The sequence below is a fragment of the Littorina saxatilis genome, linkage group LG5, assembly GCF_037325665.1.
Source record: "Littorina saxatilis isolate snail1 linkage group LG5, US_GU_Lsax_2.0, whole genome shotgun sequence".
Taxonomy (NCBI): Eukaryota; Metazoa; Mollusca; class Gastropoda; order Littorinimorpha; family Littorinidae; genus Littorina; species Littorina saxatilis.
Genome location: NC_090249.1, coordinates 1754719 through 1778827, shown reverse-complemented (window position 1 = coordinate 1778827; position 24109 = coordinate 1754719). Strand labels below are relative to the sequence as shown.

The window sequence follows — 24109 nt, the reverse complement described above, 5'->3', positions numbered from 1 at the left end:
CACAGGTGCAAGTTCAAGATGGAAACCCCTTCGTCGGTCCGGTTGGCCATCCGGCCAAACGATTGGGCCATGTCTGGGACCTCCAGGATGCTTACTTCCACATCCTGGTGGCCCCGGGGTACCGACATCTGCTCCGGTTCGTTTGGGAGGGCACGGTGTTCGAGTTTCGGGCCCTCCCATTCGGCCTGTCCTTGGCCCCTCTGATTTTCAACGGGGACAACAACACCACATGCTTAGCTTACCTTCGCCACCAGGGGGGCACCAATTCTCGGTCCCTCTCCCTGTTGGCGGAGGAGATTCTGCTCTGGTGCCAGACCAATCAGGTCCGGATGTCAGTCCAGTTCGTTCCGGGGAAACTGAACGCCCTGGCCGACATTCTCAGTCGGGGCGATCAGGTTCTCTCCACAGAATGGACCATCGCTCACAACGTTCTACAGCGTCTGTGGGCAAGGTGGGACCGTCCTCTGATCGATCTGTTCGTAACTCGATTCAGCGCTCGGCTTCCCAGGTACGTCAGCCCCTTTCGAGACATGAATGCGTTCCACTTGGACGCATTCACTCTCTTGTGGAGGCTCCTCGATGCTTACGCCTATCCCCCGACATCTCTGATTCCGAGGGTGCTGGCAAAATATCTGCAGGAACGACCAAGACTGATTTTGGTCGCGCCTTACTGGCCAACAGCTCCGTGGTTTCCAGATCTTCGCGGTCTCACCCACGTAGACCCTCTACCTCTGGATCTGGACGGGGGAGGTCTGCTCCAGCCTCGATCATGCCTCCCTCATCCACGTCCAGAGAGTCTGTGCTTGACCGCATGGCTCTTGTGCGCTCCAAACTGCTTGCACTAGGATTGCACAAGAGTTCAGTAGAGTTTTCCTTGAACGCTAAGAGGCGATCAACTAATCAGCTCTACGACTTACGCTGGAGAGCTTGGGCCACCTTCGCCTTGTCCAAGGGGATAAAGCCGCTTTATCCCTCAACACAGGACTTGGCCAACTTCCTGGTGGAAGTGTATCAAAAGAAGAGTCTTTCTTCTAAGACTCTTCTTGGATACAGATCTGCCATCGCTTCCACGATTGCGGCCGCTACTGGTCGCAGAACTGAACACTTGATCAGGTCCTCCCTCATCGCTAATGTCCTTTCGGGTATTAGCAATGCAGCGGTGTCTAAACCTCGGGTTTCATTTCCCAAGGGGGATGTCTTTCTGGTCCTCAAACTCCTGCGTAGCAATGAGTTTGAACCCCTGGCAGGCATCAGTATCAAGTTGCTGATTTTTAAGACTAATTGTTCCTCATCGCTTTAGCCACTTGCCGTAGACTCAGTGGTATTCAAGCTTTGAGTGGCCTGGACTTTGACATTGAGTTCACCACACAGCAGTGGTTGCTAGCATGGTCACGTCAGTCTAAGGTATGTTTCTTGGGTATATTTTCTTTTACGGTAGTACTGTTCGAAAATTGCCTGGGTATCTTAATCCTTGGATTTAAGTGATTTTGATTAAGGAGTTTAATACTCTACATATCACCCTCACACCACTCTGGTATTCTGTGCAAGAATAGTACTGTCGAGGTAAGTGTTATATTGACTGTAAGGCTTCTTTTTAAGCCTACTGTCTATATGATACTTACCGAGACAGTACTATTAGAGTTTCCCTCCCGCCTCCCCTCTTGATATGTTATGGGCTTTTTGAGGGTCTGCAGCTCATAAAGAAAGAGGACGCGCCACCTACATCCTGTAAGGGGGAAGCACTCGGACAGTGCTTGGGATCCACGGTGGCGCATGGTTATGGGAGATAATTGTACCCACTCAGCGTTTTGTCCAATTTTTTCGGCCTATAATAGATAATGTGCAAGAATAGTACTGTCTCGGTAAGTATCATATAGACAGTAGGCTTAAAAAGAAGCCTTACAATTTTGCTGAAAATGAAAGATTAGCAGCTTGCAGGTTAGGGTTCTCTATTTTCCTGAAAATGAAAGATTAGCAGCTTGCAGGTTAGGGTTCTCTATTTTGCTGAACATGAAAGATTAGCAGCTTGCAGGTTAGGGTTCTCTATTTTCCTGTAAATGAAAGATTAGCAGCTTGCAGGTTAGGGTTCTCTATTTTCCTGAAAATGAAAGATTAGCAGCTTGCAGGTTAGGGTTCTCTATTTTCCTGAAAATGAAAGATTAGCAGCTTGCAGGTTGGTGTTTCTTCTTCTGTTCATGGGCTGAACCTCCCACATGCACTCATGTTTTTTGCACAAGTAGGATTGTACGAATATGACTGATTTATCCCTGCCATTTAGGGACACACTCTCTCCCTCTCCCTCTCCCTCTCCCTCTCTCTCTCTCTCTCTCTCTCTCTCTCTCTCTCAAAATTAACAAGAGAAGAAAAAAAACCACCTACAAAGACAACGTAACGTAACCACATCACCTCCCCACCCCCCAGGGCATGCTGAAGGTGTCTCACGGCATAGCGGACCTCAACAAGGAGCTGCAGCAGACGCGAGACAGCCACCAGAAGGAGACGGATGCTCTGAGGGAGAAGCACACGGCCGATCTGCAGGAGGTCACCAAGAAGAACATCCTGGAGGTGGAGCTGGAGACGGATCGTGTGCGCACAGAGCTGCAGCAGCGATTGGACGAGTGGGAGGCGGAGCTGCAGCGACTGCAAGAAGAGCTGCAGAAGTCGCAGTCTCAACTTGTGCAGGTATAGTAGAAACCCCTGTTTGATACCTCAAAAAATCTTACCAGCATTACTCACATCAGATGATTTATGTTACAGTGGAACCCCCTTTTACCACCTTCCTAAGTCCGAGAAAATGAGGTCTTACAAAGGAGGGAGTCTTACAAAGGAGGGAGTCTTACAATGGAGGGAGTCTTACAAAGGAGGGAGTCTTACAATGGAGGGAGTCTTACAAAGAAGGGAGTCTTACAATGGAGGGAGTCTTACAAAGGAGGGAGTCTTAAAATGGAGGGAGTCTTACAAAGGAGGGAGTCTTACAATGGAGGGAGTCTTACAAAGGAGGGAGTCTTAAAATGGAGGGAGTCTTACAAAGGAGGGAGTCTTACAATGGAGGGAGTCTTACAAAGGAGGGAGTCTTAAAATGGAGGGAGTCTTACAAAGGAGGGAGTCTTACAATGGAGGGAGTCTTACAAAGAAGGGAGTCTTGAAATGGAGGGAGTCTTGAAATGGAGGGAGTCTTAAAATGGAGGGAGTCTTACAATGGAGGGGGTCTTACAATGGAGGGAGTCTTACAATGGAGGGGGTCTTACAATGGAAGGAGTCTTACAATGGAGGGAGTCTTACAATGGAGGGGGTCTTACAATGGAGGGAGTCTTACAATGGAGGGGGTCTTACAATGGAGGGAGTCTTACAAAGGAGGGAGTCTTACAATGGAGGAAGTCTTACACTGGAGGGAGTCTTACAAAGGAGGGAGTCTTACAATGGAGGGAGTCTTACAATGGAGGGAGTCTTACAATGGAGGGGGTCTTACAATGGAGGGGTCTTACAATGGAGGGAGTCTTACAATGGAGGGGGTCTTACAATGGAGGGGGTCTTACAATGGAGGGAGTCTTACAATGGAGGAAGTCTTACAATGGAGGGGGTCTTACAATGGAGGGGGTCTTACAATGGAGGGAGTCTTACAATGGAGGGAGTCTTACAATGGAGGGAGTCTTACAATGGAGGGGGTCTTACATGGAGGGAGTCTTACAATGAAGGGAGTCTTACAATGGAGGGAGTCTTACAATGGAGGGGGTCTTACAATGGAGGGGGTCTTACAATGGAGGGAGTCTTCTTACAATGGAGGGAGTCTTACAAAGGAGGGAGTCTTACAATGGAGGGAGTCTTACAATGGAGGGAGTCTTACAATGGAGGGAGTCTTACAATGGAGGGAGTCTTACAAAGGAGGGAGTCTTACAAAGGAGGGAGTCTTACAAAGGAGGGAGTCTTACAATGGAGGTCAATTTACACGGGTTGTCAACAGAAAATGTGGGAAAAAATCAAGGCCTTAAAAGGAAGGTTGAAATTAGGTGGTGTGGGGTTGGGGGCCTTGAAAAAGGGGTTCCACGATTTGATTTGAGATTTGACAAGATTTATTTGATAAAATAATCAGGCATGAGTTGTTTCCCCTTAAACCTTGTTTGTAGGGTAAAATAGAAACCACATTTATTTAAAAAAAAGAAAATTTCAATTTATTTAATGATTTGGGTTTTAGGCACAAGAGGAGAAAGAGCGAGCAACAGAGGCACTGCAGAAAGAGTTTTGCAGAGAAAAGGAGGAGCTGACCGAATCTCTCAAGGCACGGCATCGTCAGGCGATAGCGGAACTACAGACCACCTTCACACAAGAGGAACGAAGGAAACTGGAAAGCACGCAGAGAGAACACAGTGAGCGAAAAGACGCTGAAATGCAGAAACGCCTCCAAGAAGTCGAGGCGACCTTTGAGAAACGTATGCAAGAAAAGGAAGACGAACTGTTTTCGAAACACTCGGCGCAGTTAGAATCTATAGAGAGTGAATGGTCGATGAAACTGTCGGCCAAGGAATCAGAGTTGCACAAGGAGTTTGAAGCCAAGCTGGAAAAAACAAAAGAAGAGCTTCAAGTCAGATGCGCTCATCCTGAAGTGAGCGAGCAGGCGATACAGAGTGGTGGAGGGGAGGTCATTCTGTTGGAGCAGCATCAGGAGTTACTGCAGGCAGCGGAGACAGGGTCCAGAGAGGAGGTCACTCAACGATTTGAAAAGGTGAGCACTAACACTTGTGGTTTTGATCTGCTTTCTCTTTCTCTCTCTTGTTGTGTGCATGTGGTCTGGAGGTAATTGCATGGGTGTTTAGGTGTGTGTGTGTGTGTGTTTGTACTTGAGTATGTTCTTAAGCACATGTGTATGTGCTTGTGTGCATAGTTTTTATTTTTATTGCAGACACTTTGGAACTGCGTCATTAGTCTTCTCATCAGACCATTTCTTTTTTTTGTTAAAAAAGCAGGTTTGATAAACAAAGTATTGTAAAAATAGAAATTAGATGAGTAATCCATTTTGCAGTCGTTAAACTAAAGCCAAATTTTGTCAAGCTTTGTGTGTTCCAAGTGTGTTCTTTTCTTTCTTTCTTACAAAAATCAATTCTGAAGGGTCAAAAATAAGGTTTGGGGTTGAGAAAAAAAGACAAGGTTGATCAGGGAACTGAAAATTCTGAATATTTGTTAGACCTAAGTTTGTTGCTTTGACAGCTACTGGCAGAGGAGAGGGAGGAGAGAGACAAGGCGCTGAGGGCGATGGAGGAGCAACACCAGCGCGACAAGGAGGACGCCTTGCACAGTCTCAAAACCAAAGTGGCCGCTGAGAGACAGGTCGGGGTCTTATCAGTAATCCAGTCATTATGACAAAACCATGACCCCTTATTCCCATCAGAGTTGTGTAAAGTAATACAGTGGAACCGCCATTTTAAGACTCTTTTTTGGGGTCTTTTTTTTTTACCTGGTTTCTCAGATTTGTAGAAATCTGAAAGGGTGGGATTCCACTGAATTGATGAAAACGGTTTGCTTTCTTTGATATGAGTATGAACAGCCCACACAATCAAACTGGTTTTGAAAATCACATTATCTTAGCCAGCAGCAAGATGTTAGTTTATCTACAGTGGTCCTGGTACCTGTGATAAAAGGACATCATTGGGACAAACCAAACTTGTCCCTGCATTGCAGGTGGCCTGTCATGACAGGTATACTTTGGTAGAGAGAATAGACACATGGACAACAGAACGTGTCATTTTAAGGGGCCACACATGGCATCTACTGCTGTAATAAATGTATACAGGCTATCCGCAGGGATGTTGTTACAAATTCATACCTATAGGACAAATGTCCTGAGCTCTTCAGAATCAATAGGACTTTTGACCGCTTTCAGAAATTTCAATAGGACATCATAATTTTGTGCAAAACACTGTCAATGGAATGGCTCCAACATCATGTGCACACACACATGCTTTAACACACACACATCTATATATATATACGACTTGTGTCTGTCTGTCTGTGTGTCTGTCTGTCTGTGTGTCTGTCTGTCTGTGTGTGTGTGTGTGTTCGCGATGCACGGCCAAAGTTCTCGATGGATCTGCTTCAAATTTGGTGGGCATATTCAGGTAGACCCCGGACACAACCTGGTCGATGAGAATTTTCAAAACGTGCTCTCAGCGCGCAGCGCTGAACTGATTTTGGTTTTTCTGTTCATCTTCCCAGATCCATTCCCACTAACTCTTCCTTATCTTCTCCAGTGTTTTGCGTTTATCTCCCTTCCTTTGTGTGGCGTCAATCCATATTCCCGTTACTATTTTTAGAAGGTCACTGTCCACAGCGCTCAATCCATATTCCCGTTACTATTTTTAGAAGGTCACTGTCCACAACGCTTTCATCCCGGCGAAGGCGGGTATTACTCTTCCTTATCTTCTCCAGTGTTTTGCGCGTTTATCTCCCTTCCTTTGTGCGCCGGCTTTTCAAAGCCGGGTATTCGGCTCTACTTCTTCCCGGCGAAGATGGCTACCCGGCGAAGCGGGTATTCATCTAGTAGACTGTAGAGTATATATATACCGAAAATTTTTCCATACATTGTTTTATTAATTTAGTTCCAAACAGGACACACACAAAAAGAAACAAACATCTAAAAAGCAACCAAAACCTTCAGCACTCTTTTTTTGATTGTCTCACAAACTGCATGATGAGAAAATAAAAAAGTCCGTTTCAACACAAATTCGACAAAGCAGCAGTCTCTTTGCTGTCAAGGTCTAACCAACCAAACAGGGTGAGCCATGGATAGTTAAAAGACTGTTTCTGCGAATTTCCTGCTGTGCCGACACCATGTCATGTACAACAGACAAAACTTCTCTTTTCGTAGTTGTGTCATTTTCAGCAGCGACACTGTCATTGGCACTGTCATTTTCAAGAATAACGCTCGCCGTGTTTTCTTCTGTTTTTTACACAAACGGACAATGACCGCGCTCAGTTGAAAACGATAGGACATCTGACCCCCATGCGGCTATGTGAATCGGACATTTGAGCCTTTTAATCGGTCTATGTCTGATGTCCGACGCCTAACGACATCCCTGTATCCAGGAAAGTGCTGTGATCCTTACATACTGGTTAAAAAGTTGCCCATCTGTTTAACATTGTAAAACTTTTCCTGATTTACTTATTACAGCTGTGACTGAGGGCAAAAAAGTCAAGAAACGAAAGCATACATATTGTTTCCTGTGGCTGAAAATGTGTTTCACTGCTGAACTTATGGTGGACCTGGAACTGGGATCTTGTAGACATAATTTGCTGCTGAGCTACAGTGGACCCCCCCCCTTCCCCCGCGTTTAAGACCCCTCAATTAAAGACCCCCCCCTTCTGAAGACCTTACTGTTCATATGTGACCCTCCACCACGGAATGAGTCGCATGTCACCTTTGCATGATTTTCATATTTTTACATTTTCTTAAAGAGTTTTTTATGCTCTATCCAGTGGTAAAAACCGTTTTAGAAAAGAGCGAAAACTTTTCGAGTTATAAGCCTGTGACTAAGGTGACCCTCACTCTGTTACCAGACACTCCCCGGACTTATATTAAGCCTAGCGCAGAACCGCGCGAGGTGACATGCGACTCATTTCGTGGTGGAGGGTCACATATAACCTCTATAATATAACCTCTATAAATTAACCTCCATTTCGTGATTTGTCAGATTGTGGAGGTGTGAAAAGGAAGGTTCCATTGAATGTTTGTTTTTTATGGATTTTCTGTGTATTTTCAGATCCAGTTTAACGAAGCGATCACGAGAGCTGTGCAGCAGAAGGACATGCTGATCGCAGAGCTGAGAGATCAGGCGGACAAGTTGACCTCAGCCAGTGAGTAGCTTCCCGTCGCTTGTGAATCAATCAATCAATCAATCAATATGAGGCTTATATCGCGCGTATTCCGTGGGTACAGTTCTAAGCGCAGGGATTTTTATTTTTATTATTATTTTATTTTTTTTTGCAATTTATATCGCGCACATATTCAAGGCGCAGGGATTTATTTATGCCGTGTGAGATGGAATTTGTTTTACACAATACATCACGCATTCACATCGGCCAGCAGATCGCAGCCATTTCGGCGCATATCCTACTTTTCACGGCCTATTATTCCAAGTCACACGGGTATTTTGGTGGACATTTTTATCTATGCCTATACAATTTTGCCAGGAAAGACCCCTTTGTCAATCGTGGGATCTTTAACGTGCACACCCCAATGTAGTGTACACGAAGGGACCTCGGTTTTTCGTCTCATCTGAAAGACTAGCACTTGAACCCACCACCTAGGTTAGGAAAGGGGGGAGAAAATTGCTAACGCCCTGACCCAGGGTCGAACTCGCAACCTCTCGCTTCCGAGCTCAAGTGCGTTACCACTCGGCTCACTTTTGTATCATGCTTACAGGCTCACTTTTGTATCATGCTTTCGTACGTGAAAGGATCTTAGCTGTGCTGCAGTTTTCAGTATGTGTATGTGACAAGTATAGGAAGAATGGAGTGGCGAGTGAAATGTGTTTTGAAATGTAAAAGTTACTGACTACTGGTTGCTGCTTACTAGAAGACACTGAACATTCTTTTGGGTACGCTTTATTTTGTTCCCACTGGGTAGAAACTACAAGGCTGGATGTTTTTCCTATTTTTATATTTTTCTTTTGATAGGGCATGGTACAGGAATGGGTGGAAAGGGATTCCAGAGTGGTGTCATCAGTTGTCTTTCACTGGGTTTAGGTTGTGATGATGCTGTTGTTTGGTTTATTAGATGCAGTCTATAATTACAATACATTTTTGAAATACTTGTTGATGGCAATCACTCAATCAGCCCATGCAACCAGGGATGGGCTGTCACCATGGCGATCTGTAGTAGAGTACGCTATGGGCTGTCACCATGGCAATCTGTAGTATATAGAGTATGCTATGGCTATCACCATGGCGATCTGTAGTAAAGTACGCTATTGGCTGTCACCATGGCGATCTGTAGTAGAGTACGCTATGGGCTGTCACCATGGCGATCTGTAGTAGAGTACGCTATGGGCTGTCACCATGGCGATCTGTAGTAGAGTACGCTATGGGCTGTCACCATGGCGATCTGTAGTAGAGTACGCTAGGGCTGTCACCATGGCGATCTGTAGTAGAGTACGCTATGGGCTGTCACCGTGGCGATCTGTAGTAGAGTACGCTATGGGCTGTCACCATGGCGATTTGTAGTAGAGTACGCTAGGGCTGTCACCATGGCGATCTGTAGTAGAGTACGCTATGGGCTGTCACCATGGCGATCTGTAGTAGAGTACGCTATGGGCTGTCACCATGGCGATCTGTAGTAGAGTACGCTGTGGGCTGTCACCATGGCGATCTGTAGTAGAGTACGCTAGGGCTGTCACAATGGCGATCTGTAGTAGAGTACGCTGGGGCTGTCACTATGGCGATCTGTAGTAGAGTACGCTAGGGCTGTCACCATGGCCATCTGTAGTAGAGTACGCTAGGGCTGTCACCATGGCCATCTGTAGTAGAGTACGCTATGGGCTGTCACCATGGCCATCTGTAGTAGAGTACGCTAGGGCTGTCACCATGGCCATCTGTAGTAGAGTACGCTAGGGCTGTCACCATGGCCATCTGTAGTAGAGTACGCTATGGGCTGTCACCATGGCCATCTGTAGTAGAGTACGCTATGGGCTGTCACCATGGCCATCTGTAGTAGAGTACGCTAGGGCTATCACCATGGCGATCTGTAGTAGAGTACGCTAGGGCTGTCACCATGGCGATCTGTATTAGAGTACGCTAGGGCTGTCACCATGGCCATCTGTAGTAGAGTACGCTATGGGCTGTCACCATGGCGATCTGTAGTAGAGTACGCTATGGGCTGTCACCATGGCCATCTGTAGTAGAGTACGCTATGGGCTGTCACCATGGCCATCTGTAGTAGAGTACGCTAGGGCTGTCACCATGGCCATCTGTAGTAGAGTACGCTATGGGCTGTCACCATGGCCATCTGTAGTAGAGTACGCTAGGGCTGTCACCATGGCGATCTGTAGTAGAGTACGCTTGGGCTGTCACCATGGCCATCTGTAGTAGAGTACGCTATGGGCTGTCACCATGGCCATCTGTAGTAGAGTACGCTAGGGCTCTCACCATGGCCATCTGTAGTAGAGTACGCTAGGGCTCTCACCATGGCCATCTGTAGTAGAGTACGCTAGGGCTGTCACCATGGCCATCTGTAGTAGAGTACGCTAGGGCTGTCACCATGGCCATCTGTAGTAGAGTACGCTATGGGCTGTCACCATGGCCATCTGTAGTAGAGTACGCTACGGCTGTCACCTTGGCCATCTGTAGTAGAGTACGCTATGGGCTGTCACCATGGCCATCTGTAGTAGAGTACGCTTGGGCTGTCACCATGGCGATCTGTAGTAGAGTACGCTATGGGCTGTCACCATGGCCATCTGTAGTAGAGGATGCTATGGGCTGTCACCATGGCCATCTGTAGTAGAGTACGCTAGGGCTGTCACCATGGCGATCTGTATACGCTATGGGCTGTCACCATGGCGATCTGTAGTAGAGTACGCTATGGGCTGTCACCATGGCAATCTGTAGTAGAGTACGCTATGGGCTGTCACCATGGCCATCTGTAGTAGAGTACGCTAGGGCTGTCACCATGGCGATCTGTAGTAGAGTACGCTATGGGCTGTCACCATGGCCATCTGTAGTAGAGTACGCTATGGGCTGTCACCATGGCCATCTGTAGTAGAGTACGCTAGGGCTATCACCATGGCGATCTGTAGTAGAGTACGCTAGGGCTGTCACCAGGGCGATCTGTAGTAGAGTACGCTTGGGCTGTCACCATGGCCATCTGTAGTAGAGTACGCTAGCAGACCTGTTTACACTACACATTGAGCGTAGTAAACTACGAATTTGAATAATATACTACGCAACTACGCAAGTCTGTCGTTTTCTACGCAAACGGTATTTAAAAAAAAATTTTAAAAAATAAAAAAAAATTTCTTTTTTTTTCTTTTTTGTCTTTACACCTGTTCCTTGTCCCGTTGTGCTCTCACACCGCCCCGTCCCTGCACGCAAACGGTATTGTTTCGGCTACGCATATCACAATCCGTAATTTTCTTCATCTCCCATGACCGATCCATTTTCCAATCCATGTTTTCGGCCAGCAGTCGTTTGCTGCGTGCAGCGCGTAAAGCGCCCACGGGCGTTGCGTTGTAGCTTGTTAATGCCGAATAGGCTTCTCCAAGCAAATGCCGGGCACAACTGAAAGCGTTACTGCCAAACCATGCGGGCGTTTCGACACAATGGCTGTACGCAGAGCACACGAAAGTGAAGATGAGAACTGTGAAGAAAATGACTCCGAAAGGCCACCGACCAAAAAGAAAAAGACGAGCAATGCGCCGAACCAAGTCTTTCTGCCAAAATATCATCAGGACTACCCATGCCTTGTCTTCGCGGAAAGGAAAACATCATGCTCATTGCACTGTCTGCAATTCCCATTTTTCCGTCAGTCAATCAATACATGTGGTTAAAAGTAGCAATCATTGTTCTTGTTGTTGTGATAGGTCGACGAGAAATTCTACACATTCAATTACAAAACTACACATTTGCCTCATTTTTCTCCCAGAAAATACACATGCAATGTTTTAGGGGTATACAGGTCTGCGCTAGGGCTGTCACCATGGCCATCTGTAGTAGAGTACGCTATGGGCTGTCACCACCGGGCCATCTGTAGTAGAGTACGCTAGGGCTGTCACCATGGCCATCTGTAGTAGAGTACGCTACGGCTGTCACCATGGCCATCTGTAGTAGAGTACGCTATGGGCTGTCACCATGGCCATCTGTAGTAGAGTACGCTATGGGCTGTCACCATGGCCATCTGTAGTAGAGTACGCTATGGGCTGTCACCATGGCGATCTTTAGTAGAGTACGCTATGGGCTGTCACCATGGCGATCTGTAGTAGAGTACGCTATGGGCTGTCACCATGGCCATCTGTAGTAGAGTACGCTATGGGCTGTCACCATGGCCATCTGTAGTAGAGTACGCTATGGGCTGTCACCAGGGCGATCTGTGGTGTCATCAGTTGTCTTTGACTGGGTTTTGACTGGGTTTAGGTTGTGATCACTCAATCAGCCCATGCAACCAGTGATGGGCTGTCACCATGGCGATCTGTAGTAGAGTACGCTAGGGCTGTCACCATGGCCATCTGTAGTAGAGTACGCTATGGGCTGTCACTATGGCCATTTGTAGTAGAGTACGCTATGGGCTGTCACCGTGGCGATCTGTAGTAGAGTACGCTAGGGCTGTCACCATGGCCATCTGTAGTAGAGTACGCTATGGGCTGTCACCATGGCGATCTGTAGTAGAGTACGCTAGGGCTGTCACCATGGCCATCTGTAGTAGAGTACGCTATGGGCTGTCACCATGGCGATCTGTAGTAGAGTACGCTATGGGCTGTCACCATGGCGATCTGTAGTAGAGTACGCTAGGGCTGTCACCATGGCCATCTGTAGTAGAGTACGCTAGGGCTATCACTCGATGTGTTTCTGTCATGGGCTATCACTCGATGTGTTTCTGTCATAGGCTATCACTCGATGTGTTTCTGTCATGGGCTATCACTCCATGTGTATCTGTCATGCCCAGAACATTTAAAAGAAACAGGTTGACATATACAGCAAGTACTGATTGTTGCCATTTCAGCTGGTTCAGATGGTTCAGATGGTGAGAGCAAGGAGCAAGCTCAAGGCATCAGGAAAGAGTTGGAAGACATCAAGGAAAAAGAATCACATCTCAAGTAAGAGACTTGCCTATTCTTTTTGCAAACTAAGGGGTTGTGAGAATAAAATGCAAATGGTATGTAGTCCTGGGTGAATTCAGACCTTCATACATTTTTTATTCTTTGTACAGGTTGTGTGGTACATGTATGTGTCACAGTGTGTGTGTCTGCTTGGGTGCTTGCATGCATTGACGTGTGTGTAAGTGCTTTCTTGAGATATTTTGGGAGTCAACATTTTGTCCTTGCTTCTGTGTGTTTGGGAATATACTGTGCATGGATGAGCCTCTGTCAAATTACATGTTGTCAGGTGAAGGTAGAAACCTCGCAAAATGCCGCAGCGATGAGAGAACAAATGTATGTTGAATGTAGCATTAACCATGAGTGATATTGGAGGGGATGAGGGGGAAAGGAGATGGTAGAGAGGGGATGGATGAGGGGGAAGGGTCTTAAATGGGGGGGGGGGGGGGGGGATTAAAAGGGGTGTTCCACTGTACAATCAGTGGCACATAAAAAAACCTGCTTTGATGGGTTTTCTGTTTATAACATAATAATAAATAACTTTTCTATAGTCCCAGCAATTGGCTCTAGGTGCTTTACGATTTCATTCTAAAACAAATGAGCAATAACGAAATGAGCATACAAAGCATACAAAGAACTGAGAAAAAAACAAACAAAACAAGTCGCGTAAGGCGAAAATACAATATTTAGTCAAGTAGCTGTCGAACTCACAGAATGAAACTGAACGCAATGCCATTTTTCAGCAAGACCGTATACTCGTAGCATCGTCAGTCCACCGCTCATGGCAAAGGCAGTGAAATTGACAAGAAGAGCGGGGTAGTAGTTGCGCTAAGAAGGATAGCACGCTTTTCTGTACCTCTTTTTGTTTTAACTTTCTGAGCGTGTTTTTAATCCAAACATATCATATCTATATGTTTTTGGAATCAGGAACCGACACGGAATAAGATGAAAGTGTTTTTAAATTGATTTGGACAATTTAATTTTGATAATAATTTTTATATATTTAATTTTCAGAGCTTGTTTTTAATCCGAATATAACATATTTATATGTTTTTGGAATCAGCAAATGATGGAGAATAAGATAAACGTAAATTTGGATCGTTTCATAAATTTTTATTTTTTTTTACAATTTTCAGATTTTTAATGACCAAAGTCATTAATTAATTTTTAAGCCATCACGCTGAAATGCAATACCGAATTCCGGGCTTCGTCGAAGACTACTTGACCAAAATTTCAACCAATTTGGTTGAAAAATGAGAGCGTGACAGTGCCGCCTCAACTTTCACAAAAAGCCGGATATGACGTCATCAAAGACATTTATCAAAAAAAGGAGAAAAACGTTCGGGGATATCAATCCCAGGAACTCTCATGTAAAATTTCATAAAGATCGGCCCAGTAGTTTGGTCTGAATCGCTCTACACGCACGCACGCACGCACACACACACACACACACATACACCACGACCCTCGTTTCGATTCCCCCTCGATGTTAAAATATTTAGTCAAAACTTGACTAAATATAAAAACAAACAAGCTGGGCTTACAAGACACGCATGTGTAAATGTATTTCCATTACAAGACTCCCTCTCTTTTTAGACCAGATTGTGAGAGGTACCACTGATGGCCAAAACCATTGGTTGATCAAAATCTTGTCTGAGAGGTACCACTGATGGCCAAAACCATTGGTTGATCAAAATATTGTCTGAGAGGTACCACTGATGGCCAAAACCATTGGTTGATCAAAATCTTGTCTGAGAGGTACCACTGATGGCCAAAACCATTGGTTGATCAAAATCTTGTCTGAGAGGTACCACTGATGGCCAAAACCATTGGTTGATCAAAATCTTGTCTTAGAGGTACCACTGATGGCCAAAACCATTGGTTGATCAAAATCTTGTCTGAGAGGTACCACTGATGGCCAAAACCATTGGTTGATCAAAATCTTGTCTGAGAGGTACCACTGATGACCAAAACCATTGGTTGATCAAAATCTTGTCTGAGCGGTTGAATATTTAGTTTTTTTCTCTAAAATCAGGGGAGAAAAGCGACGGCTTGAAGATGAGGTGTCATTGCTACAGCGACAGCTGCGACAATACAGCGAACAGTTACACTCCATGACGGCATCCACCATGCCAATATCACCCAGCCTGGTCACTGACAGCACTTATCAGCAAACCGGGTGGGTACACGATTTATATTTGTCTTTGTATCTGAAACCTATGGTCACCCAGACATTGCTAGTAGAGTACTTTTTGATGGAACGTTTGTGTATGTCTACTATTATTCAATTTTCTGAATGTGTTTGCAATGGTTGAACACACATACACATAGCCACACACACAGACAATCCTACATAAACAGCCACACACACAGACAATCCTACATACACATAGTCACACACAGACAATCCTACATACACATAGCCACACACACAGACAATCCTACATACACATACAGGCATGGGAATTGTCCGCCGAACATTTCCGCCGAATTTTTTTTTTGTTCCGTCGAAAAAGCAAAAGTGTCCGCCGAAAAAATAAAGGGGGGATGCACACAAAAAAAACCACCGGTTACTTTTGCCTTTGCGCAAAAGCCCGCGAAAACTTTCCGTACTTTGTTCACGCACTGCTACCGCCCGCCTCAGTTACTTGAACTTTTATGTTTGAAAGTAAACCAGATTGCACAGATTGTGTTACAAGTTACATTTTCCTGTTTGTCTCAACAGATCAATTTTTTAACAAATTTAAACCATATGTATATATTTTTTTTCTTCAAAAAAGCAAAAATTGGTACTAAAAACTCTGATTCTAAAAACAGAATTTAATGGCAAACTTGGAGCTCAGATGACACCAGATTGCACCATCTGGGTTCTTTGGAGAAATTTTTTCCGGGGGGCATGCCCCCGGACCCCCCTAGTGAGGCTAGGCGCTTCGCGCCGTCGACTTGACGCTTCGCGTCTTCAGTTATAAATTTTCAGCCTGTTTTACAATTTTCAATTCCCATGCCTGACATAGTCACACACACAGACAATCCTACATACACATGGGAGTTTATACACACTCGTTTACACATACTCATTCAAACAAAGAAAGAGAAAGGGACAGGGAGAGAGAGAGGGGGGGGGGGGGAGGGGGGGGGGGAGGGGGGGGGTGGGGGAGGAAGAGGAGGAGAGAGAGAGTTTCTGTAGTAGCTTTAATTAAAAAACCCAGTACTGATTAGGTTCAACTGAAAACTGTATAAAGCGCAGAAGACGTGTTTTTACTGATGGTTTGATGTGATGTGTTACAGTGGGTTGGATGAAGGGGGATCAAGGCCAGACTGGGAACAGGTAAGAGATGTGTGTGTGTGTGTGTGTGTGTGTGCGTATGTTAGTTTGTGTGTGTGTGTGTGTGTGTGTGTGTGTGTATGTGTGTGTGTGTGTGTGTATGTTAGTTTGTGTGTGTGTGTGTGTGTGTGTGTGTGTGCGCACAAGCACACCTGCGTTTCAAGCGTTAGGTATGTATTTATACAAGTATTTTTGCATGACAATGTTTTTAGCACAATGTGTGAGGATAACTTTTTGTAATCTGCTTGCTCTGTGTTTTTATTTTTTTTCTCTCCATTGTAGTCTTGCTGGTCAACAATAGGCATACAGAGCTGTCTGTTGTTCAACCCAGGAAATAGAGTAAAGCAGGGAAACATTGTTAGCAGTAACATTCCCAGCCAACAATACACATTGTTAGCAGTAACATTCCCAGCCAACAATACTCCATCATCTTTTGTTCTATCAATGTTTTTTATTTGTATCTAAGGAGAACAGATGGGGTAGATGGCTGTACTTTTCAAAAATTAAGGTGTTTATTGCTGTTAACCGTCTGCGTTTTGGTCTGTCACAGGTGGCCATCGTTAGGGAACAGAAGATTAATGACCTGGAAACAAAACTGGTAGGTCGTTGCTTTTTTTATCCTCATTCTTTCTTTGCTCTTGGTCCATTCCGACACTTGTGTTAATTGGACACCTACATTAGTAAGAAGAGACCGGCACGGTTGGCCTAGTGGTAAGGCGTCCGCCCCGTGATCGGGAGGTCGTGGGTTCGAACCCCGGCCGGGTCATACCTAAGACTTTAAAATTGGCAATCTAGTGGCTGCTCCGCCTGGCGTCTGGCATTATGGGGTTAGTGCATGCTAGGACTGGTTGGTCCGGTGTCAGAATAATGTGACTGGGTGAGACATGAAGCCTGTGCTGCGACTTCTGTCTTGTGTGTGGCGCACGTAAAATGTCAAAGCAGCACCGCCCTGATATGGCCCTTCGTGGTCGGCTGGGCGTTAAGCAAACAAAAAAAACAAACAAAAAAAATTAGTAAGAAAGATCAGAGACTGGAGCAACCCAATACACAAACAGAAGAGCAACTTTCCCAGAAAACGTTTGCAGTTATGCCAGTGGAATTTCAAGCTGATTATATCTGTACATGTATTACCATATTTTATTTTTGTGACTACTATCCTGAAGAAATCAGTGACAGGCTGCCAAAAAATTAATGAAGAATTTACCAAAACTGGTTTTGTTGTGTTTTCTTTTTCTTTTAATGATTATATCTGTGCATGTGTGTTTCTGTGTGTGTGTGCACACATGCTTGCATGTGTGTGTGCGAGTTCTGTACAAAAGTAAGACCATAAAGATATGGGGGGAGACGGTGAGATGGAAAAGATGACCCATCAAAATGAGTGTGATTTGTGTTGTGAGCTCACAGAAGTGTGTGCGAGTGTGAGCGCATGTGTTTGTGTTTATCTGAAATTCGTGTGCTTTTCTTCTGCAGATGGGCATGTCCATGACGACTAGCATTCGCAGAGAAATACGCGACAAGGTCTCGATACTTACGTAAGTGTCAGAAAGCTAAGTGAGTCATGATGATACAACAAGCAAATGTTCTGAGTCGAAGTGAGTCATGATGATACAACAAGCAAATCATCCGTGATGATAAAAAAGCAACTATTCAAACGCCAAGTGTTGTGTTGACGATTTGTGCCGGTGCATGGGTCGTGATGATAAAACAAACACAATTGCTGAAGCTAAGTGAGTGAGGGGTGATAATAAAACAAGAAAATGTTGATGCTAAGTGAGTGTTGTGTTTGTGATGTGTTCAGGTGCAACGTGGGTGACCTGGTGTTGCTGTGTCTGGACGAGCGACACGACCAGTACGTTGTGTTCACGGTGGGCTCCACGCTTCACTTCTTGCACAGCGACTGTCTCGAGGTGCTGGGGCTCAAATCAGGTCAGTGGCTACATTCATGTGTGTGTGTATGTGTGTGTGTACCTCTCTTCACTTACCGCACACTTCTTCTTCTTCTTCCGCACACTGATTAAATTACATATTCTTACTCCGAATCACATAAAGAGCATTGACGCAGTCTGAATAGCTAAGGTCTGAAAAGGCTACCCGTCTTAAAGTTTAAAAGGGAAGCAACCCAACCACAAAAAAGGTAAACACAGCTATGGCAATGACCATATACCCGGGGAGTTACCTCCCCTGCTGGGTATGTGACGTCACTTCCACTGCTGCACCACGTGGTATACTCATTCGACATCTTTCAGTTCTGACGAGAGGTCGTGTTTCCATAGGCTCTGTGTGCGTTGTTGGAGTTTTCATAACACCCACCGACCACCTACCCGTCTGCTTATCTTCTACCTGGTAGTTGGTGAGCTCTTTCCATTTTATCTTGCTTTTCGTAAGAACTTTTGGCTTGTTATTGATAACTTTCCGTCCTTTTTGGACTTGTGAATTTTCGTCAGTAACTGTTGTTGTTGTGTTGGCCGCCATTTGCATTTTGGCCGACATGGCGTATAACGCGAGTAGACGTGGCAAGGGCGATGTTAAGGGCAAGTTTAAGCCTAAATCATCTTCTTAAGGTTCTAAACCTGTGCTAGTTGTCCTTTCGGACAAAGAGAATAACACTGTCATGTCTGTTACCTTTCTCCCCCCGGGGAACTCGTTGTCGCGAGCGGTATTTCTACTGCTTGCGTCACTTCGGCGGCTTGCTCGTCCTCGTCAGACGGGCAAGCCTCTCTTGTTTCTTCTTTGTTGAGCTCCTTAGTTACAGAGTTTCGCAACTTAGTGCGCGACGTTTTGAAGCGTGCTTCTCCCGAGGAAACCATTTTACATCCGCCGGCAGGGAGCGATGTCCGCTCTGTGACGTCTTTTTCGTTTCCTGTTGCGACGGCTTCCGGTGATACCGGAACTTCTACTTCTGCTTCTGCTTCTGCAGGAAGCTTACAAGGTATGTCGAGCTTGTCCTCTGGCTCTCGTGAAGCCAACGGATGGTGTCTGTAGATACGGAGCTCACCTGGCACGGGTCACTCCCGTTTTCCTGCTCAGTTTCGTTCAATACCCATTCAGCGTGAGTTCGATTCTGAGCAAGGGCGGTTTCCTTCGGAAGTCGCGCTTCCGGGTTTTCCCGGAAGCGAAGGTCCTCCTTCCACTCCCATTCAGCGGCAGTGGTTGGAGTTGACCGTGGACTGGCCTCCGGGCAACAGGGCTTCCGGCCCCAGTCATCACGACCAGCGTTTCCACATCAAGGTGTGGCTTCGCCGGCCGTGTTTCCGGCTTAGACCGGATCCGCTGTCTCTCTTCCCGGTACTCCTTCTCGGATGTTCGTGGTTGAGAGTCAGCTTCCTGACTATGGCCAGTTGGGGCATTCTTCTCTTCACTATGGTGTTGGGTCGACACCCCTTCCTGTTCCGGCGGCTGCAAGCTTGTCGTCAGCGCTCCCGTCCCTGCCTTCTGGTATGGTTACGGGACATGACGGTTTTCGGTCTGACGGATTTCAGGTTTCGGCTTATCCTGACCGTCAGCTTGCCTCTGGTTCAGTTGACTTTGGTCAAGGTCATCCCGACTATTCTGACACGCAGTCAGTTGGCTGTTAGGGCAGTCTTCCTTTCACCATTCTGGCGTTGGGTCGGCTTCCCTTTTCAGCGCCGGCGGCACTGTTCTGACCTCTCTTTGTCCTGTTGCGGGCATTGGCGCTTTCAGAGCACGGGCGGTAGCCGCTGGCGCTTCGCTTCCGGTTTACCGGAAGCATAGGTCCTCCTTGGTATTTACACTGTGTGTTCTTCCCTGGAGTTGACCGCTGACTGGCCTATGGGCGTTCGGGCTTCCGGCCCCAGTCATCGCAACCTTCGTTTCCGCATCATGGTGCGGTTTCGTCAGCTGTGTTTCCGGCTCAGTCCGGATTCGCTTTTCCTCTTACTGACACTCCTTCCGGATGTCGGTGAGCGAGTGATGTGCATCCGCCCTATGGGCTGTTAGGGCAATCTTCCTTTCACCATACTGGTGTTGGGTCGGCTTCCCTTTCAGTGCCGGCGGCACTGTTTTGTTCTCTCCTTTGTCCCGTTGCGGGCATCGGCGTTTTCAGTACAAGGGCGGTAGCCGCTGGCGCTGCGCTTCCGGTTTACCGGAAGCATAAGTCCTCCTTTGTAATTACACTGTGTGTTCTTTCCTGGAGTTGACCGTTGTCTGGCCTACGGGCATTCAGGCTTTCAGCCTCGGCCGCGACAAGTAGTCTCTTCACTGGTTGGGTGTTGCGTCTACTGTCTAGTCAGTTCTGGTGGCTTCGGATTTTCTTTTTCCTCCTCTTTTTCTTACCCTCTTACGGGAGGGGTTGAGACAGGACGGTTTCCGGGTGGACGGGTTTCCGGTTTTCCGGTCATCCCGTTCAGTAGTTTTCCACTGGCGACTGTGACTTCGGTCGTGTCAGTTCTCTTGGCTATTCTGTTATACAGTCTTTAGCCAATGATCAGACATGTTCTGGATTTCCGTCTTAGCTCTTGGCTTCTCGTGAGGTCTTGACGGAGGTTACTTCCACATATTATTTGGAGGTACATCGGCTTCCTCGTTGGTTGCATTCAGCGATGTCGGACTTCCGTTCCGCGAAGGAGGAGTTTTTTCCTACTTCCGGTTCAATAGTCACCTTCAATGTGGGTACCACCTTTCGCAGGTTTTTGGCTCGTCAATCTCCTACCTGAAGTGGTATCCACGGGTTCCGGTTCTGCTACTCGTTATTCACGGGTCAGTTCCGGAACACGCTCAGCCTTGGCTGTCTTCGGCTACACAGGCTTCGGTTTTGGTTTCTTCTTGTTATAAGAAGTTCTCTTCTCTGAAGCTGGGTCGGAACTTGCTGGTGTCTTTGCTCTTCCGCATACACCTTTCTGGTAATGCAGGAACTTAGAGGATTTTGGACGTCAGTTTTTGGAATTTGCCTCTTTTTCAGTCGGAGATGATCGTCAGAGCGCCCTCGCGCTCTTTCCCGGAGTCACTGAACCTTTCACACTTAGCGTGTATCAGGACTCTGATGACATCTCCACTCTGTTAGTCAGCCCTACTAGGGCGAACGAAGTGCAAAAAGGGGCTTTCCTCCCTTCACCTCATTTTACAGTCAGGTGTCGGAGGGACTCGTTTCTCTCGCATTCTCAGTTCTCTGAGCAGGCTAGGAGAGACATTTGGGCTTTGCTCGGGGTAGAGGGACCTACTTTTCGGACTTTGGTGTTTATACCAGAAAAGAAAGGTAGATTCAGTGAATAGAGATCAGCGATTGTCGAGAAATCAGATCACTGACTTCTCTCTACAAGGGTTAAAGCAGAGCTAGCCTCCTCATGGGAGGCATGCTCAGGCCTCGGGACGTTTTAAGCCGGAGGCCAATAGGCAGTCTCTGCCTGATTCTCGATTGTCGAGAAATAGATCACTTTTGGGCAGGAAGGAGGACAGCCATAGCAGCAAGCCTCTCCCCACAAGGAAGTGCCCCCGATCACACACCCCCCCCCCTCCTCCGCCCTTCGCTTGGGCGATGGCGGGGGGGTCTCCTACTTGCAATTTTCATTGGATGGTCTCTGGACACAGCCAATAGTTGTGGGAGTGGTGAGGTCGGGCGACTCCCATCGATCTTATGTGTGCATATTTGCTTATGCTTGAGTCCGATCTTTTAACAGTGATCTAGGCCCATCAGCTCGAGCACCCGCTGAGGTCTCTTCTGGTCTGATCTAGCGCTGTTCTTTGGGCATACTGCTTCAGTCCTCAGTGAGTGTCACAGTAGTTCAGTCATGGGCTGCTGCAGTGGCACTTCCGGTTTTACCGGAGAGGTTGTTTCTTTCACAGACGCTTCATAGGTACGTCTGAGTTTTGGAACAACGGCTGACCTTAGGGCATCCAGGTTTTTTAGCCTCGGCTGGTGCAACAGCCATTCCACCTGTTGGCGGTGACGGTTGTTGTTTTCCCTTTTCTTGTGGCTTCGGACTTAGACTTTCTTCCTTTATTCTCATCTTAAGCAGGAGATGAGATAGGACGATTTCTGTTCGAGTGGGGTCTCCTGTCGTCAGGCTTCCCCGTCTTTTCTCACTTTTGGCCACAAGCTTCTGGACTTGGTCCTGGTTTGTCTTTCGCCGAGGCTGACTCTGTCTTTCTCTAGCGATCATACTCGTTCTGGTGTTTCGTCCAAACTTAAGCTGCGCTTGAGTTGGCCTCGGAAGTAACATTCAGATTTTCCTGAGGGGGCATTGTCTTTGGCAATGGATGTTTGAGGAGTCATTCTTTGTGGCTTAACACCTCTCTCAGGTTTTTTGGCTACTCCTCTCCTTTTGGGCAGAGGGTTAGCTAATGTTCCGGTTTTTCTTTGCTGTGGGCTTTTAGCCCAGCATCTGGTTTGACAGCCGAAACTTACGTTTCTTACGTTTACCTGTGTACTGTTGGTACTTTGGTACATGGTTGTTCTTCGGGCTTCATGGCTTTCAGCCTTAGCCCGTGCTATAGCCTCCTGTCTAGCGTGGGTGGCTATGGCATTTTCGGTTCCTGTGACTTCGGATTTGGCTCTTCCTCTTCTTCCTCGTCCTAGCACGAGGTGAATCAGGACGACTTCCGTTGGGTCGGGTTTCCTTTTACAGTCACCCTTCTACCACAGGCAACTATGACTACGGCGTTTGGCCGTTGATCTCTACGTCTGACTCTCAGTCTTTCAGAGTTAGTCAGACGCGATCTACTTCCTCGTATTACCTCTCTCTCTGCTTTCGCATTGACTGGTAGAGGATTACCGGCGAACGTCTCTTTTTCGGGATTTCCCTGTCGAGGTGGGCTCTGGTACTTTGTACTCAGTTGCCTCCCTCTCTATCTTGGTGGATATTAATCACTCTTTTCTGGAGCTGACTTTTATCTCACAGTCCTTTCGGGCTTCACTCCTTCCCAAGGTTTGCGTACTTTGGCATGATTGTCTTACGGTCTCCGTGAGGCTTGTCCTTCACTGCTCTGAGTGGACATCCTTACGCACGGATCGTTTCTAGGGCGGCATTTCCTTCCAATAGAAAAGGGGGGGGGGCAGCTTGTCTTTCCCCCTACTCGGCTCGGGTTAATCCAAGGCTGGGGTCTCTTTCTGGGTCGTTTGGTCCAGGAGTTCGGAAGAAGTGCTGGGCTCAGATTTCTGGCTCTCTGATGTTGTCTTTCGCAACTTTTTTGCCTGAGAGACATCTCGGCTGTCAATCAGGATGGGTCTCAGGCCCTTACCTGCCTTTTTGGCAGTGGGCCAGTTCCTGGCTAGGGTTTAGGGTGAGTTAGATTTTCTTTCTCACTGAGCCTTTTTCCTGACCTTTTGGCAGCAGGCCAGTTTTTTGGCAAGGTTTTAAGAGTGAGTTTGGTTTTTCATTCCCACCGCCTTGTTGATGCTATCTGCTCTTTATGTGATTCGGAGTAAGAATATGTAATTTAATCGAAAATTTTTAAGTAAATTTTCATTTCATTAATATACTTACCCGAATCACATAGTGTATTCCCTCCCGCCAACCCCGCTTATGATATTTTAGTTTTCTTTAATGTCGAATGAGTATACCACGTGGTGCAGCAGTGGAAGTGACGTCACATACCCAGCAGGGGAGGTAACTCCCCGGGTATATGGTCATTGCCATAGCTGTGTTTACCTTTTTTGTGGTTGGGTTGCTTCCCTTTTAAACTTTAAGACGGGTAGCCTTTTCAGACCTTAGCTATTCAGACTGCGTCAATGCTCTTTATGTGATTCGGGTAAGTATATTAATGAAATGAAAATTTACTTAAAAATTTTCGATTCAAGGCCTTTGGGCATTCTGATAATCATCGGTCCACGGCTATCGCCAGTTTCTCTCTGACAGCATGCTAAATTATTGCGCGAATCTATCAAAACAAGAATACAGAGTTATCTCCCATATGTTTTTCGCGAGCACTGATCTAAATTTGAGATCGGTGTTTGCGAAACAAAAATTATTGCAGATTGGCCGACTTCGACAGTGATCTCCGTTCTGTTCTTCACAGTTATGATAAAGACATCGTT

General features: G+C 46.5%; 1 protein-coding gene across 2 annotated transcripts in view; it reads left to right on the top strand.

Moving 5' to 3' along the window:
- The window catches only part of LOC138966045 (RB1-inducible coiled-coil protein 1-like), a 56633-nt gene that overhangs the window by 24233 nt on the left and 8291 nt on the right, over nucleotides 1–24109 (top strand). The window contains exons 17-26 of one of the 2 annotated variants that reach the window (XM_070338134.1): nucleotides 2422–2682; nucleotides 4193–4720; nucleotides 5203–5322; nucleotides 7752–7845; nucleotides 12710–12794; nucleotides 14830–14973; nucleotides 16083–16122; nucleotides 16670–16717; nucleotides 17590–17651; nucleotides 17918–18045. In XM_070338134.1, coding sequence (XP_070194235.1) covers nucleotides 2422–2682; nucleotides 4193–4720; nucleotides 5203–5322; nucleotides 7752–7845; nucleotides 12710–12794; nucleotides 14830–14973; nucleotides 16083–16122; nucleotides 16670–16717; nucleotides 17590–17651; nucleotides 17918–18045 — 1510 coding nt within the window. Of the gene's footprint in view, nucleotides 1–2421; nucleotides 2683–4192; nucleotides 4721–5202; nucleotides 5323–7751; nucleotides 7846–12700; nucleotides 12795–14829; nucleotides 14974–16082; nucleotides 16123–16669; nucleotides 16718–17589; nucleotides 17652–17917; nucleotides 18046–24109 lie in introns of both variants that reach the window. The other variant, XM_070338133.1, reaches the window with a different exon arrangement.